The 15554-nt window shown below is 51.7% G+C and overlaps 1 protein-coding gene across 1 annotated transcript; it reads right to left on the bottom strand.

Annotated features, from left to right (window-relative positions):
• Positions 1 to 9985: 9985 nt before the first annotated feature.
• SOX12 (SRY-box transcription factor 12) lies at positions 9986 to 12416 on the bottom strand. Its single transcript, XM_061630197.1, has one exon. It carries the CDS (start codon positions 11956 to 11958, stop codon positions 10981 to 10983), a length of 978 nt encoding a protein of 325 aa, XP_061486181.1. The 5' UTR covers positions 11959 to 12416; the 3' UTR covers positions 9986 to 10980.
• Positions 12417 to 15554: the final 3138 nt, after the last annotated feature.

Here is a 15554-nt window from a genome sequence, read left to right as displayed (position 1 = left end):
GCAACCAGCAGAGACTGGTGGCTCCGTGTCAGTGGGGCAGTGAATTCACTCCAGGTTTTCGTCTGAACTTTCAAAGAACTGTCCAAGGTACTTTGTTTGTTCGTTGCTTTTTAAGAATATGAGAAGAACCCTGCTGGATCAAGCCAATGGCCTGGAGTCCTGTTCTTACAGTGGCCAATTAGATGTCCGTGAGCAGGCCACCAGCAGGACCCGAGTGCAAAAGTGCTGTCACGACCTGCAATTCCCAGCAACTGGCATTCAGAGGCAAACGGTCTTCAATGCTTATTTATTTATTATTTATTACTATTTTTATTTAATTTATACCCCACCTTTCTTTTCATGAAACCCAAGGCGGCTTGCATACGGTTCCCAGACAGTCTCCCATGCAGGCACCGCCAGACCTGACCCTGCTTAGCTTCAGGAGGGAGCTGGCCACATGTGCCTTCAGACCACCGCCTGCTGGAGGGTTTGCCTCTGGGTGACTGGGGAGTGGAGGGAAATGGCCGGATTTTTGTTTGTTTGTGGTGTGTGCATTTTACCTGGGGGTTTTTTTTGGGGGGGGGGAGGTCCGAGCATCATCACTTCTTTTGCGGGAAATGGGTATTTTGTGGTGCCCATGACAGTTTCTTAGATTTCCAAATGTGCCCCCCCAAAAGATTGAGCACACCAGGCCTAATCTACCTCATTGGATTGTTGTGAAGATAAAATTTGGGAGGGATGACAAGAGTCAGGTCTACTGTCTTTAGCTCTTTGGAGGAAATCAACAGCAAACACATCAAGTTGCAGACCAAGAACACACTTTATTCCAGGGTTACAACCACCATTTCACCATTTCACCCGAGCTAGTCACATAACCACACGGATGGATCAAGTGCCGTTAACTTGCCCCCCTTTTTTTCTACAAGCCTATTTTCTTCCAAGACGACCGTCACTACTAACACAACATTTACCAAGTAGGAAACCCACAGCGCTTTATAGCACCAACTTTGCAGGTGGAACATGATTACTCTTATTGTTATTATTATAGTTCATTCTTGTTGCTTCTGTTGTTGCACCTGCAGGAAAAAACTGTCAAGCATTGGGAGAGGTTTAGAAGAAAGGGGTGGGGTGGGGACACTACCCCCCCAGGCCCCCTGCTGGCCACAATCTGTGGAGTTTGTACCTGAGAAAGAGGTTTTTTTAAAAATTATTATTATATTTTATTTTAGTCTTCAACAAATCACACACCCACGCACGCACACGCCCACGGAAGCAAATTACAGGCAGCAGGACTGCAAAGGGAATAGGTTATTCACAGCGGAAAGGGAGCGCTCCAGACATCTCTAATGCACTAACATCGCACACATTTTTCCCCCATGTGAATTCACCACTGAGCACCACTTCGTTTTTTTTTCTCCCCTTACAAACACAACATCCCTTCCCCTCCCCCCCCCCAAAAAAAGAAAATTATATAAACTGCTCCGAGAGAAAGTCAGGGCGAGAGGAAGCATTTGTGAAGCTTGTGCTTGGAAGTCAGGAGGAAAGAGGCGTGAGGGGGAGGGCAGGCTGAAGAGGTCCCGTCTCGCGCCTCTGCGGTTGTGGTCAGGCCACGGTAGGTTTGATCCTGCCCGGCTCTGGATCCTGAGGAAGGCTTTGCCTGATAAGTTTGTAAACTCTTGAGTAAGCTCTTGAGGCCAGACTGGCCCCCACGGGCACAGGGTGGGGGGAAAGGATGTGGCCCTGGTGGGCAAGGCGAGAGACGCGCCAGTCCGAAACTGGGACTGGAGCAAGAAGGGCAAGGGAAGCAGACACTGGCATAGACTTCAGAGGAGCTGGCATAGTGGAGGGTTTCGCTGTGCACGTTCGGACAGTGGCCACGGACAATCTGAGCCGGGTTCCTGTGCCCACTCAGAACTGGGTTCTGCATCCCACGATTCCAGTGGAAACTGGCGGCTACGATGTCAGCAGGTGTTTTCAGCGCTTTAAAATCCAGACTAAAACCCGGAGAGGATTCACTGCCCTGCTGACATGGAGCCACCAGCCGCCACAGCATGATTCCCTGTTTTAAGACCAGAGTTCTGAATACCTGAGGCCTTCCCTGCTTGGGTGTAGTAGTGTGAACCAAGGCCTCAGGACACATGACATCATAACAAAAGACAAGAGTACCTTTGAACGTGTGCAGAGTGCTTTCTCCGCCACACTCGTCATGTAAACACAGGCAGACCCCCTCTTCGATTTCTCGGCGTGGGGGTGGGGTGGGGGGTGGTAGGGCTTCCGGGTATGAGCACATGACTTACAGGCAAATGTTAGTCAGCTCCCCTCTCCCTTCATTATCCAGCGCTGTTCCCTGCCACATCCCAAGAAACCCAGAAGGGAAAAGCACGCACCACGCTCGAGGGGGGGGGGGAACAATCCAAGGAAGCTGCTTCCTATGTAGGGACATAAGAATCTGAGTGAAACCATTGGTCCATCTAGCTCAGTATCGCATACACTGACTGGCAGCAGCTCTCCAGGATTTCAGTCAGGCGTCCCTCCCAACCCTAACTGGAGATGCTGGGGATTGAACCTGCAACCTTCTGTACACAAGGCAGATGCTCTGCCACTGAGCCACAGTCCTTCCTAATGTGGAATGAGAGGAGGGCTCCACCCCAGAACGAGGTGCTTAGAAAAGGAGTCTGCCTTTCACTCACGCAGTAGAGTAGTGGCAAATTCAGAAGTGCAGGGTCCCTTCCTGATAGTCATGCCACACACACCCTCACAGCCATGCCCCCTTTCCCCTTTCCCCCGTCTCCCTTGCTCTCCCTATCGTCTCGCGAGCCTATCGGCATGAAACGAGAGGCTTGCGTTAGCTACTGAGAAGAGTCTTCTGAGCGACTGGCTCATCTCCTTTCATGCTGATTTGCTCCAATCAGCATGAAAGGACAAAGACTCTTCTCAGTGGCTAACATGTTCCCTTTTCATGCTGATTGGCTTTTGCTCATACATAGGGGATCTGGCTGGGACCCTGCTCCCAAAAAGTAAAGGGTCTACGACCCCCCGCGTCCCTGGACAACTACACCCCTGCAGTGGAGTGCAGGCAGGAGCCTTTTCCAGCCCTACCTGGAGATTAAACACGGGAGCTTCCTGCCTGCCACGCAGGTGCTCTGCCCACTGAGCCGCCCATCCTCAGAAGCTGGGATCATGTGAGAAACAAACCAGATCTCAGCTTCTGGGGAAGGGTCTGATCAGAGGCAGAAAGATCCAAGGTTCACTGTGTGGTACATGCAACTCGGGGGGGGGTGTTATCTCTGGATTTCCCACTGGCACGAGGGGAACAGCTCTAGGATTGCCAGCATTTCAGACAGTGGCTGCAGCTGGATATGCAGGCAGGAAATGTGAAAAGCTTCACCTGGTGCTGAAGTCCAGATGAACCCTGCCTGCTGTCTTATCCCTTGCCCATATAGCCCGGCATCCTCTGCTCTGACCAGCAAGCAGCTCTGCAGGGTCTCAAGAAGTCTTCCCCATTACCTCCCACCTGGTCCTTTTCTGAACTGGGGACACCAGATTGAACTTGGGACCTTTTGCATGCTCTGCCACTCAGCTATTACCCCTCTTGAAAAGTATGTGTGGGAGGGGGGCATAGAGGAATTCGACCTGGGCCTCCCCATGTGTCAGGCAGGGACCTCCAGGGCCATTTCGTCACCCCAAGTGGCTGCGGCACAAAGAGGTCAGAGACCCCAGCATCCCCCCAAATGTTGCAAAAAATCCTGGGATGCATCTCTCCGATTTGGCACCTCTACTCATAGCGCTACTCCAAGAGAGCAGGGGACTGGCTTGCACAGGCACCAGGGCCCATCCATCCCTGGAGGCAAAAGGGCAGCCGCAAAGATCACTCCCAACTACTAGAACCTGGGCTGTCTCTCATGCTACTTATGTGAACATCACAATGATTGTTAATACTGCAAACAAAGAAGAGGTAGATACTGTGACAGTCAGTGTGGTGTAATGGTTAGAGGGTTGGACTACGACCTGGAAGGCCAGGGTTCAAATCCTCACATGGCCATGATGCTCACTGGGTGACCTTCGGCCAGTCAGTCTCTCAGCCTAACCTACCTCACAAGGTTGCTCTGAGGATAAAATGGGGAGGAGGAGAGCCATATGCATCATCTTGCACTCCTGGGAGGACAAGGCGGGATCTGCATTCTGGCCAATGTAAGTCTGAGATGCACCTCACACAATGATTGGAAAAGAAGCCTCTACAATGGAAATATGCTAAGTGACACCTCTGCTCTTCTGGGCTGGAAAGCCAGTGCAATGCCGTGGTTAGGACAGTCTTTCCCCCCCACCCCTGGTGCCCTCCAGATGTTTCAGACTACAACTCCCATCATCCCTGGCATTGGCCGTGCTGGCTGGGGCTGATGGGAGTGAGAGTTGAACAACACCTGGGGGGTACCAGGTGGTAGGGGCTGGGTTAGATTGCTGCAGACTGAGATTCAAACCCCTGCTTGGGCACAACACTCACTAAGTGACCTTGGGCTGGTCACTATCTGTCTCTCATTCTAGCTTACTTCACAAGGTTGTCGTGACAATAAAATGAGAGGAAGGACCACACGTGCAACTGCAAAACTCCTTGGATGAAATATCTCTGAAACCATAAATAAGTCCTGCGCTCTCATGAAGAGAGATCTAGGAGGATGAGGGGTTACAAGGCTGCAGCTAGTGTTACTTAGCAGAAACGCAGACACTACACGTTCTGCCCCAGACGCGGCAACCCGAAGAAGTTATTTCAGGCTGCCCCTTGAGGCACAACTAACAACAGCTTGGTCGGCAGTAGTTCACTGGTGACAACATTCATCTCTGCAGGGTGGAAAAGATTCACCTCCCAATTGGTGGCAGGTCTCCCTGATGTTTAAAAAAAACAACACCTTGGCAATCCTGTATGCAAATCAAAACATATTTGCATATATATTCATTGATCTGCTTCTTCATCCTTTATTCTGCTGAGTTTAAACAGGGGCAGGACATCTATGCAGAGCAGTTTCAGCCCCACCCTGACAGCTCTTCAGCTTCTGAGATTATATTAAGCGGACCTGGGAGACCAGGGTTCAAATCCCCACACAGCCATGAAGCTCACTGGGTGACCTTGGGCCAGTCACTGCCTCTCAGCCTCAGAGGGAGGCAATGGTAAATCACTTCCAAATACCGCTTACCGTGAAAACCTTATTCGTAGGGTTGCCATAAGTCGGGATCGACTTGAAGGCAGTCCATTTCCATTTTTCTGCAGGAGAAGATGCTACAAAGGTTAAAGCAGGGGTAGGCAACGTGGTGCCCTCCAGATGCCTTGGACTACAACTCCCATCATTCTCTACCAGTGGCCATGCTGGCTGGGCCTAATGGGAGTTGGGGTCCGAAACACCTGGAAGGCTACCTCTTGATTAGGATGAAGGGCAGGCAAAGGAACAGAGATTCAGATCCTGCGGGCATCTATGTCTCAGTGTAAAAATCAGAGGGTCTTGTCCAAACGGAGGGGGCCTTGCATCTAGAGCTGCTAAAAGGAGCGTCCTGAGCCCAGCAATGAGCCCTGGGACTTCCTAAAAATGTGGGAGCGCAGCAAGGTTTCTAAGATTAGCAAAGATAATTAGCAAAATTGCTGTGGCTAAAAACAAACTGGGATTAGAGAACGTTCTAGGGAAGTTATTTTTTTTTTAAAGAAACCAACCCTGAAGGCCAGGCTCAGCTGTTTTTAGGGGTGCAGACAGACAAGATGAGGCCTCCACCATCCAAAGGCAAACACACATCACTTAATTTCAGCCATGGATAAAGCCCTGTTTTCTGTGACAGGGTTCAGCCCTGGAACGTAAGCAAAAACGATGAACCATCCCCCTCCCCAAACACATTTGAGCATGTGCAGAGTATATTACTGTAACCGTTGCCCTCTCACCCACTCCTGGCCTTGTAAGGGTGGATTTCCAGGCAGGCTTTCAATCTGTCACTACCCTTTAAATCAGCTAGCTGCATCCTGGTGACCTCTGGATGTTTTGAACTACAAGTCAGCCCCAGTCAGCACAGAATAGTTTAACAATCCCCTGGGAACTCTGGGAGTTGTAGTTCCATGAGGGGAATAGGGGTCTCTTAACAACTCTCAGCACCCTTAATAAACTACAGTTCCCAGGATTCTTTGGCGGGGGCCATGACTGCTTAAAGTGGTATAATACTGCTTTAACTATCAGGTGCCAATGGGGCTTCAGAAAACCATCCTAGTGTTGCTGCATGTCCAGTCCTCCCAAGCAGAACATGCACAGCCCTTGTAGGGACTATACGGGCATCCTGCACTGAACAGAGAAAGGGGCCTGTAAAAGGCAAAGGCTTTTGCCTTTCCTACACGCGCAGCTGCCTGCATTTGCGTTCGTGAAAACAGGACCAGGGCTCCTGGATTAGACTCACGCAACTTGCAGCCTGCCCAGTCATTCACAGCCACAAAACGTCATCGCACGAGAAGCCTTGAATAGTGACCTTCCAGGGGCTCGGCCCGTCTTCCTGTGGCTCCAGGCAGGCGGCAAAAAACAAAGAGGCCGACTGAGATGTAGTAGCAGGTCGGCTTCCTGGAGGGTTGCAAGCCGTGTGGGTTCACAGGAGGTCCCATCCTCATTTGGCAAATCTGACATTGCCAAAAGAGTGGCCAGTCTGAGAACAGAGCTGGTCGTGGGGGACACTGCAGTGCCCTGGAGACGGTGAACGGGGCCCAACTTCCTGGCCTTTCAAAGGGAGCAGCCCTTTCTGATGAAACCTGTTCAGCAGGCGTGCAGCTGAGCCTACAGTGCATAAGTAGAACCTTCTTTCTGACATCAGGCCGCTGGTTCTGTGCATGGCAACTGCATGCTCCAGTGCAACCCTTGCTAAGCTAGTACCTTTAGGGTTGCCAGGCTCAGGGCCTGATCCTGATCCTGTATCTTTAGGAGAAGAGGAAGTCAGCCAAGTGCAGGTGTTCTTGCAACTCTGTAATGGGAAAAGCCACTAGGTGGAATTCTCCCTTCCCCCTGCACAACTTTGAAAGATACAGAAGACCTCTTGGTTGCCAGGCCCAACCTCCCAGAATACAACACCTCCCTTTGGAATACAACACCCATCAACCCCTGATGGGAGCTGTAGTCCAAAACATGTGGCGGGCAGCAGGTTGGTGAAGGCTATTCCAATTCATCCTACAGGTTCTAGAGAGGGAGGAGGCCGGCACGAAACCTGCTCCTGCGTCCCTCCTGCCACATCTAGAACCGGCATGCAGCCGCCACCTTATATGAACTGGACGTGAGTGGCAGAAGCGAAGTGCTCTAATTCACACTGCAAAGGGTTGACCTCATCCTTCCTTACCAGCCCAGGATTGCTAAGAACGTGCAGGCATCTCTGGGGAAATGTGCAAGAGAATTTGTCCCATGGCTAACCTCCAAATGAATTTCTGAGGATTTCTGAGTCAAGGGCAAGGATGGGGAACCTGCGATTCTCCAAAGGTTCTGGACTCTGTGCTGGCTGGTGCTGATGGAACCCAAAACCTCCAAAGGGCAAAGGCTGCTCCAAAAGATGTTGGACTCCCAACACCTACCTGGAGAGGCACACGTTCCTCATACCTGGTCAAGGAAATGCTTCAAAGACCTTTCCTTCTCTCTTTTTCTCAAGCATGCACGCACCTCATTTTACTTTCCATTTCAGGAAAAACAAAAAACTAAGAACTTGGCAGAAAGAAAACATTCCCCTCCCGTTAGCTCTAACATTGTCCAGAAATTTGACATTTTATTATCAGAGACGAGAGCAAAAGGCACTGGTCTCCCAAAAGTTGCTTTAAAAAGGGGGGGATAATCCTAGCCCAGGAAGGGGTGTGACCAACCTTACTGGAGAGGAAAGAGGGTGTCTTCCCTTCACTCAGATTTCCATCGAACAAGGCTGGGGAATCTCAGGGCTAGGAATCAATGTGGCCCTCCAAACGCCACACTTTCACCTTGGGCTACAACCCTCACCGGCTCCACTGTGCATTCTCCTTATGTGGGTTTGCCTTGTTGAAATGTGTCCTTGTTGTGATAACGCCTCTTTTTTCACCTGGATGGAAGAGGGGTGCTTGTGTGCATATATGTAAAATGTAGCCTATATAAAGAGTTGCATCTGTTGCTCCACCCACTTTTGGCACGTGGCCCCGTAAAGGTGGCCCCGTGGGGGCATGTGGCCTTTGAGCTGAAAAAGGTTCCGCATTCCTGCCATAGCAGTTATCTTGAGGGAAAGAAACTTGTGTAGACCACCCCCTCTATCCCTGCTTCCAAGAAGCACCCTGCTCCTCTTGCCTTGCCAATCTGCACGCTGGATCTGAGCCCCACCTTTGAGAACAGCCGACGGTTGCTTGAGTTTCCACACACACCCACACGTGGACGTATCTAGACTGAAACCATCTGCATACATAAACCCAACCTCCCACTTATATGCTTTCCTGTCCAGAATGTACATTTGGCTGACAAATGCTTTCCTCTCTTTCAAACCCCATCACTCTGTGGCACGTTAGAAGTGATAACAAATTTAACACAAATAGCCCCAAAGGGGCTCAAAATGCCTTTCCAGCATAAATCAGCTTCAAAGCCAATTTTGTTACCTTTGGGGCGGTGTTACCTTTTTGTTACCTTCCCTTAAGGAATCCTGGGAACTGTAGTTTAGGAAGGCCATTATGAGGACCATGAAAGGACCCCCTAAGCAGCCTTCCCCAAGCTGGTGCCCTCCAGGTGCTTTGGACTACAACTCTCTTCAGCCCCAGCCAGCTGCCCTAGAATAAAACTACAATACTCAAGAGTTCCTTGCAAGAGGGAGGAACGCTTTAAGTCATCTTAAATGTGTAACATATTTGGGGATGGCAAAGTGAAGCAGTAACTAGAGTTTCCAGCAAACAAACCCTCGTGTTGATTCAGAGCAAAGGCTTGTCTACACTGTAAGGCTACACTGGATTCATGGTCAGAGCTTCCTTGGGAAGTGTAGTTCTGCAAAGTGCCCAGACAGGAGCTAGAATTCCTGGCGTTTATTGTTCGTGTGTGTGTGTGGGAGGGGTAGAGGTGTGGCTCAGTGGTAGAGGGCCTGCTTTGCATGCAAAAGGTCCCGGGTTCAATCTGTGGGATCCCCAGGTAGTGCTGGAAGAGATCCCTATCTGAAATCCTAGACAGTGGCAATACTGAGCTAGATGGCTCACTTGGTGTGACACAGCTTCCCATGTTCCTCCCTATGGAAGGGCTTCAGGTGGGTTTCAAACTGGGGTTGGGGTTGTTGTGCGACCATCCTTTCCCGGCAACTCCAAAAGCAATCTGGCCATTCAAGAAGGAGGTCACTGAAAGACTCTCTAAGTGCCGGAGAGATGCCAATTTGGGGAGATATTTCCACGCCAGGGCCTCCTGTTTTTTCATCCCATGTCTCCAGATGGAAGGGGCAGGACCTGCCTTGCTACTTCCACCCAGAGAGATTGCAACAAGGGGGCTCTGCAACCTCACTGCCCACCCACAGCTTGCTGCCTTGGCTGCCGGGCACACTTCACAGCCGGCAGCGCTCCTGTGACAACTGTGCCCTCCCTGCAAGAAGCCTGCTGCGCCTCAAAACGTGCACCCACCAGCACAACGTGGATTTCTCTCCGGGGGCACGAGGTGGAAAGGAACTAATGTCAGATCCTGAACACAGGGGCCCAGCCCAAGGAGCAAATCCTCTCCCAGCTGCTAGCCAGCTGCGAAGATGTCTCATGCCCTCAGCACCGCCACTCTGGCAGAAAGCCTCCGGGAAGCCTCTCCCGGCAGTAAGCGGGGCAGCTGGATTTGACCTTCAGTGAAAGTCACAGCCCCCTGGAGGGAGCTGTGCTCAGTCATTTTCAGGTGGGCCTCAAGGCAGGTCTTTCCATCCGAGAGACCCCCCAAAGAGAATCCATGGCTCAGCATGCAAAGCCTGGCGCTAGCAATCTCCTTGCAACAGGGGCAAGGGGGTAGCCAAGATCCAGAGAAACTAGCATGTGGCAGCAGAGGGAGTGGCAGAGAGGGAATGCCAACACTATTGTGGTTGTTTTATCTGCTTTGAACGCAGCATGCAAGAGGAAGGGAGGACCACTTGCTGATGCCTATGGCACACCTCTGGGGAAAAGGGGGGTCCTTTGGGGGGGAAGTTAAGCTACTACACGCAAGAGGAGTGCTTGCGTGCATCTCGGATCCACGTGCGCACCACGTGCGCGCAAGTTTGCTTTCCCCCAAAGCAAGTGCTTCCCACCCCAGTTCGGGAACATGTTTTCGTGCATTTGCGACACAAAAAAAAGTCTCGTTAAATGAGGACCCGGAAGCCCTACCCACACTGGGTGCCGGAGACGGGTGAGCGGCAAAATGTTCCTTAACATCTCTGAACGTGATGTGTTCTAACTGGAATCTCTTTCCTGGGAGCCATTTAAAATGGAACAGAAAGGAGAGGTGGGTGGAGAAGAAAATGAAAGAACAGAATACCTCTCCCTCCCCGACAAGCATCGAAATGGCACCGAAATCAACGATGGGAACTAGAAGGTGTGAAGTGCAGGTCCCTAAAGGACTGGACGTGGGCAGCGGAGGAACCGAAGAGGAATGATGTGGGGTGGAAGCTGAGATGGAGGGGGAGTATCTCAGCCACGGATGGCGGCAGAGCCGGCAAGCAGCTGTAACAAGGAGGAGGGGGAGATGGCTGGAGAGGGTGACAATGAAAAACCTGATTAGACAGTCAAATTTCATGGGTAAATAAACACTGCATCAAGCCAGGATCTCTCCGTGGCTTGTGGGGGCGAGAGGTGAGGAGAAGCCCAGCCCCACCACGCCAAGCCGGCAGATGCCGGCAAAGTGGGTGTGTGTCATGCGGGGGATGGGCAGATGGAGAGCTCGCCTTTGAATGCAGCCAAGGCAAGAAGATGGAGGTACCTGATTCCTGCATGTAAACAGCCGGGCTTCTTTTCCTTTTCTTTTTTTGATACAACCTGATTGAGGAGAACTGAGAGTTACCTGTCGGGACTCAGTACGTAAAGACCAAGTCCGAGATACTGGACATCAGCCAGTCCCCAGCTATCATCTCAGTCACCTCCGGGGTGCAATAGTCCGGGAACTCAAAGTGAGAGGTGGCCCCCAAGGGAAAGAGGTCAAGGTCTTTGTCGAAGACGGACCAGTCCGAGGTCCCGCAGGGCGTGTTCGGCTGGGCTCGGCCAGGCAGGAAACTGAAGAGCTCTTCCTCCAGCTCTTCGTCTGAAGAGGCAAAGGAAGACAGAGGAGACCGGGTGAATGCTGGGGAAGGAATCTCCGAGGACCTCGCCTGTCCCAAGAAGGGTTTGGCCAACGCAGCAGCTTCGTGGTCCTTCGGCTCACCGGAGTTGGCCGCCCACCCTCCTTTCTCACCAGTTGCTGGGAGCACGTGCCAGAACTCCTTGCTGGGTGTTTTCGGGCCGTCGTCAAAAGGCGTCTCCAAGAGCCGTGCTTCCAGTGGGTTGTCATCCAGCTCGGGTGCTGAGCCACATCCCGTCTCACTGCCGGCACCGGCGTCTTGCTTTGGAGACTGCCTTCTGCTGGAGGCCACCCGGCCAAGGACGGAGGAGGGTTTGATCTTTACGGGGACTCTCGGGCGGGACTTGGCACTCCCCACCTTCCCTTTCTTCCTGGGCCGGTACTTGTAGTCGGGGTAGTCGGCCATGTGTTTCAGCCGCAGCCGCTCTGCCTCCTTGACAAAGGGGATCTTCTCAGAGTCTTGTAGCAGCTGCCACCGCCGGCCAAGGCGCTTGGAGATTTCAGCGTTGTGCATGTCTGGCCACTGGTCCATGATTTTCCGCCTCTCGTTCTGGGACCACACCATGAAGGCGTTCATGGGACGCTTAATGTGCCCGCTCGGCGTCTTACACCATCCTGGCTCTCCTTTGGCATCCTTCAAAAGCAGGGCATCTTTGGGACACACCTCCCTCTTGGTGTCCGTCCCTCTGCTTCTCACGTTCCTCTGCTGGACCATCCTGCCTCTGACGCCTTTCTCTCGTGTCGCTCCTCCAGAATCGTTCCAGATGCGAAGCCCAGAGCCAGGGTTATTTTCCCATCATCTGCTGGAGGAAGGATCTGCCGCTTGTCCGGTGGGTGGGCTAGCCTCTCCGGCTGCCGGCAAGATCTTCCCTCGTCCACGCCCCCCTTTTAACTCAGTCTCTGAAGCAGCTGGCTGGCAAATTGACAGAAGTGGTTGTGGCACCTTGGCTGTGCAATTGCCGTGCCTTCTGCAGGCGCCAGACGAACGGACAGAGAGTCAGACCGGCGGGGGCTTGCCGAAGGGGAAGAAAGGGGGGGGGCTCTTTGGCAAAAAAAAAAAAAAATCCACCGGAGGGCAGAAGGGGGTGGGTGTCAGCTTCAGGCTGGGGATTCCTCCGGGCACTGCATTGCCTGGGAACAACCGGCCAAGGAGTCACGCCTTCTTCACTTTGCTGCCGACGAGCGGCCCTGACGAGCGGCCCTTCGGGTAGGAAAAGACCTGAGAGGGAAGAAAGGAAGGGAGAGAGGGGTCGAAAGAGCGGCGCCTTGCTCCTCTGTGCCCTCCACGCCTCTTCGCTCTGCCGCTTGCTTTCCTAAGCCAGCCTGCTCACACCCACCCCTCTCTCTCTCTCCTCTTTGCTGCCTTCTCTTATAGCCCATCCTTGTTGGCAGCCCCCTCCTCCTCCTCCTCCTCCTCCTCCTCCCCCCTCCCAGGCACTCTCCGCCCCTCCCCTCCTGCACAGTCTAGGAGCTGCACACATTGCTGTGAAGAGTAAACACCAAGGTGCTTATTCTGTCAATGGGAGGCCCCTCCCACCCAGGGACGTCATTGGTTGCAGGGCAGGAATGGAACATTTGCATCCCCCAATAGGGTCGCACCGCAAAAGGAGTTGCTGGAGAGAATGTCAAAAACTTTCTCCAGAATCCCCGCGGCACACGACACAGCTAGAGCGGTTACCTGAGATGTGACCCTCTCTGCTTCCTCCCTCCCGCAACGCTGGACTGACCCAGGGCAGGGGGTTCAGCACAGACTGGCTGCGACCTTTCCTGTGCCACTCTCTGGTTTTATCGTCCCATCAAGTTGCAAACTTGCTTTTTTGCAGGAAAGAAGCTGGCATTTCGCTACCAAGGTAGTTGCTCTGGTCAAATCAGAAGGGCTGGGGAAATATTTCAAATTCCTAAGCACCAAGAAAGAGTGTGTGTGTGCATGCATGCACGCACATTCGCAGTGGGGGGGGGGATGGAATTAAGTATTAAGCATGAAGAGACATTTTATACCCTGACACACCAGCCTCAATATTTTGGGTGCTTGGGTGACCAGCTGTCGGCAGGACAGCCAACTTTTCACCTAGCTGCTGAATTGTGTTCGTCTCCATACTGCGGATCCTGCAAATCTAGCTGCTGTTAAAGGCACAGCTGCAGAAGAAGGTTGAAGAGTTGGCAGCCCTTCATTCCTGGGAGTTGTCAGACCACCGTTTGGTCAACTGAGCCCATGACACTGAGAAGCCAGATTGGGCTCCTCTGCCCCTCCCATACAACTGCAAGATCCTATTACAACCCCACACCAACCAATTGAGCTCTAAAATTCTGTGACAATGAATCAGGCAGAAGTAGTTCATCTACTCCAACCTTCCTGCCCCCATCAACTCACAGGTCAGTCTATTCAATTTGAAACCACAGTGTGACACATGACAGTCCCTCTACCACATGAGTTAATGTTTTGGTCATGCGTGAATACTAATTTGGCATTTTTAACTGCTTATACATTCTAGCTAGTGTAACTTTTACATTTGCATTTGATAATGATACTACTCTGCACAATGCTGCATTTTAGAATGTTCAATGCTCCTCACAGACATTATCTTGTCAGCCTGACAACAACCCTGTAAGGAAGGCCAGTATTATATTCTCCGTGTTGCAGACTAAGGCTGAGAGACTGTGGCTTTCCTGTGGCCACCTGGTGGTAGCAGAGGCAGCCTTCCTTGCAGCTCAGCCTTTAATCTCTACTCTTCAAGAGCTCTCTCTCAAGAGCGGAAACAAAAAACAGGAAAGCAGGCGTGGTGTAGTGCAGCCATCGAGTGCTGTCTGGGGCTAACAGGAGATGGTAGTCCAAAACATCTGTACGGCACCAGGTTGGTGAAGGCTGGTGTAGCGGCCAGGCCAGACTTCCCCAGCCTATTGCCTTCCAGATGTTTTGGACAACTCCCATCAGCCCCCAGTTCCCACCTACCCTGCACAGCCAGCACACCACTTTACCTGGGAAAACCTGGGGTAGGTGGACAAATCATCTGACCTGGTTTCTTTGTTCCCAAGGATGTGTACACAGGGCTGGTTAAGGCAATGGATTATTTCCAAACCAAGGAGCCAAGTGCTCAAACGCAGCCTTCGCTGTCATGTCTGTTTCCATTCACAAAAGGGTGGGTTAGCCAAGTGGTCCAGCAGCTCTGCAGCCATCAGGCTACAGTTTGAGCTGTGACTTTTGATCCATAACGCTCTAAAGGAACCATGAATGGTTAGGCTTTGAGTCCTTAATGTGGCACCCTCAGATCTGCTTCTTGGCAAGGCCCCCCACCCTTGCCATTTAAAAAAAAATTGAGGCATTTTGGCTTCTTTTTGGGGTTATTTGATTGGGAAGGTTGCCTGTTTTTTTGGTGCATGGATGGTGGCCTGATTTTTTTGTCTGTGCGTTATTTGTTTTGGGGGAAATGCAGGTGTTTAGCTTGTTGTTTGTGGGGTGGTTCTGAGCATCAACAGTTTATCTTCTGTGAAATGGGTATTTTGTGGCACTCGCAACACTCCCTTAGATTTCCAAATGTGCCCCTGGGCCCAGAATGGTTGGGGACCCCCAAGTTAGGCCCTGGGTACCTGAGAAACTGCCCTCTACTGTACAAACTTTATGGCCAAAACATTATCCCCCCCCATTTTTTTAATGAGCGGTGTGTGTACCAAGCTAAAGGCAGCAACAGCATTCTTGCAAGAGCCCTACAACCGTACTGTTGTAAGTTGCCCCGAGTGATGCATTTATAAGGGTGGGGGATATAAACCCTCCAACCAAATAAGTAAGTTGCTTGCCCAATTGCCTAATGATGAGTAAAAATCACCTCCAGCCAACCAGACATGTTTGGTGCTGGAGGCCTCCTTTATTCACAGTCTGTCAATGGCCTTGCAAATGACACAGAAAAGCAGGCAGGCAGACCAGCAATTTTCCTGGAAGCATTTGCAAGGCTGGAATTAATCACAAAACTGGTAACAGTTCTGTCCAAACAGGACCAAACTCCAAGAAGGCAGGAGATCTACAATCAGAGGGTCCCCCCTCCCTCACTAAACGCAGCCTCAGAGAGTTGCAAATCCTTTTGCAGCGGCACTGCTGTGGGAGATGGTGCTTAAGCCTGGGGCAGGGGAGGAACCTCCACATGTAGAGGCAGTATATCTCTAGGTATCAACTGCTGGGAGGTGGCCATCACTATAAAGAACCTGAGAAGCTCACAAACAAGGCATTGGGCCTGCTGTTGTTGGAAACTGAATACTGGGCTAGATAATCTCTTTGATCCGGGGGTCACTAATGCTTTTAGGCCCATGGGCACATTTGGA

The sequence above is a fragment of the Rhineura floridana genome, chromosome 6, assembly GCF_030035675.1.
Source record: "Rhineura floridana isolate rRhiFlo1 chromosome 6, rRhiFlo1.hap2, whole genome shotgun sequence".
Taxonomy (NCBI): Eukaryota; Metazoa; Chordata; class Lepidosauria; order Squamata; family Rhineuridae; genus Rhineura; species Rhineura floridana.
This window is presented reverse-complemented; position numbering and strand designations above follow the sequence as displayed.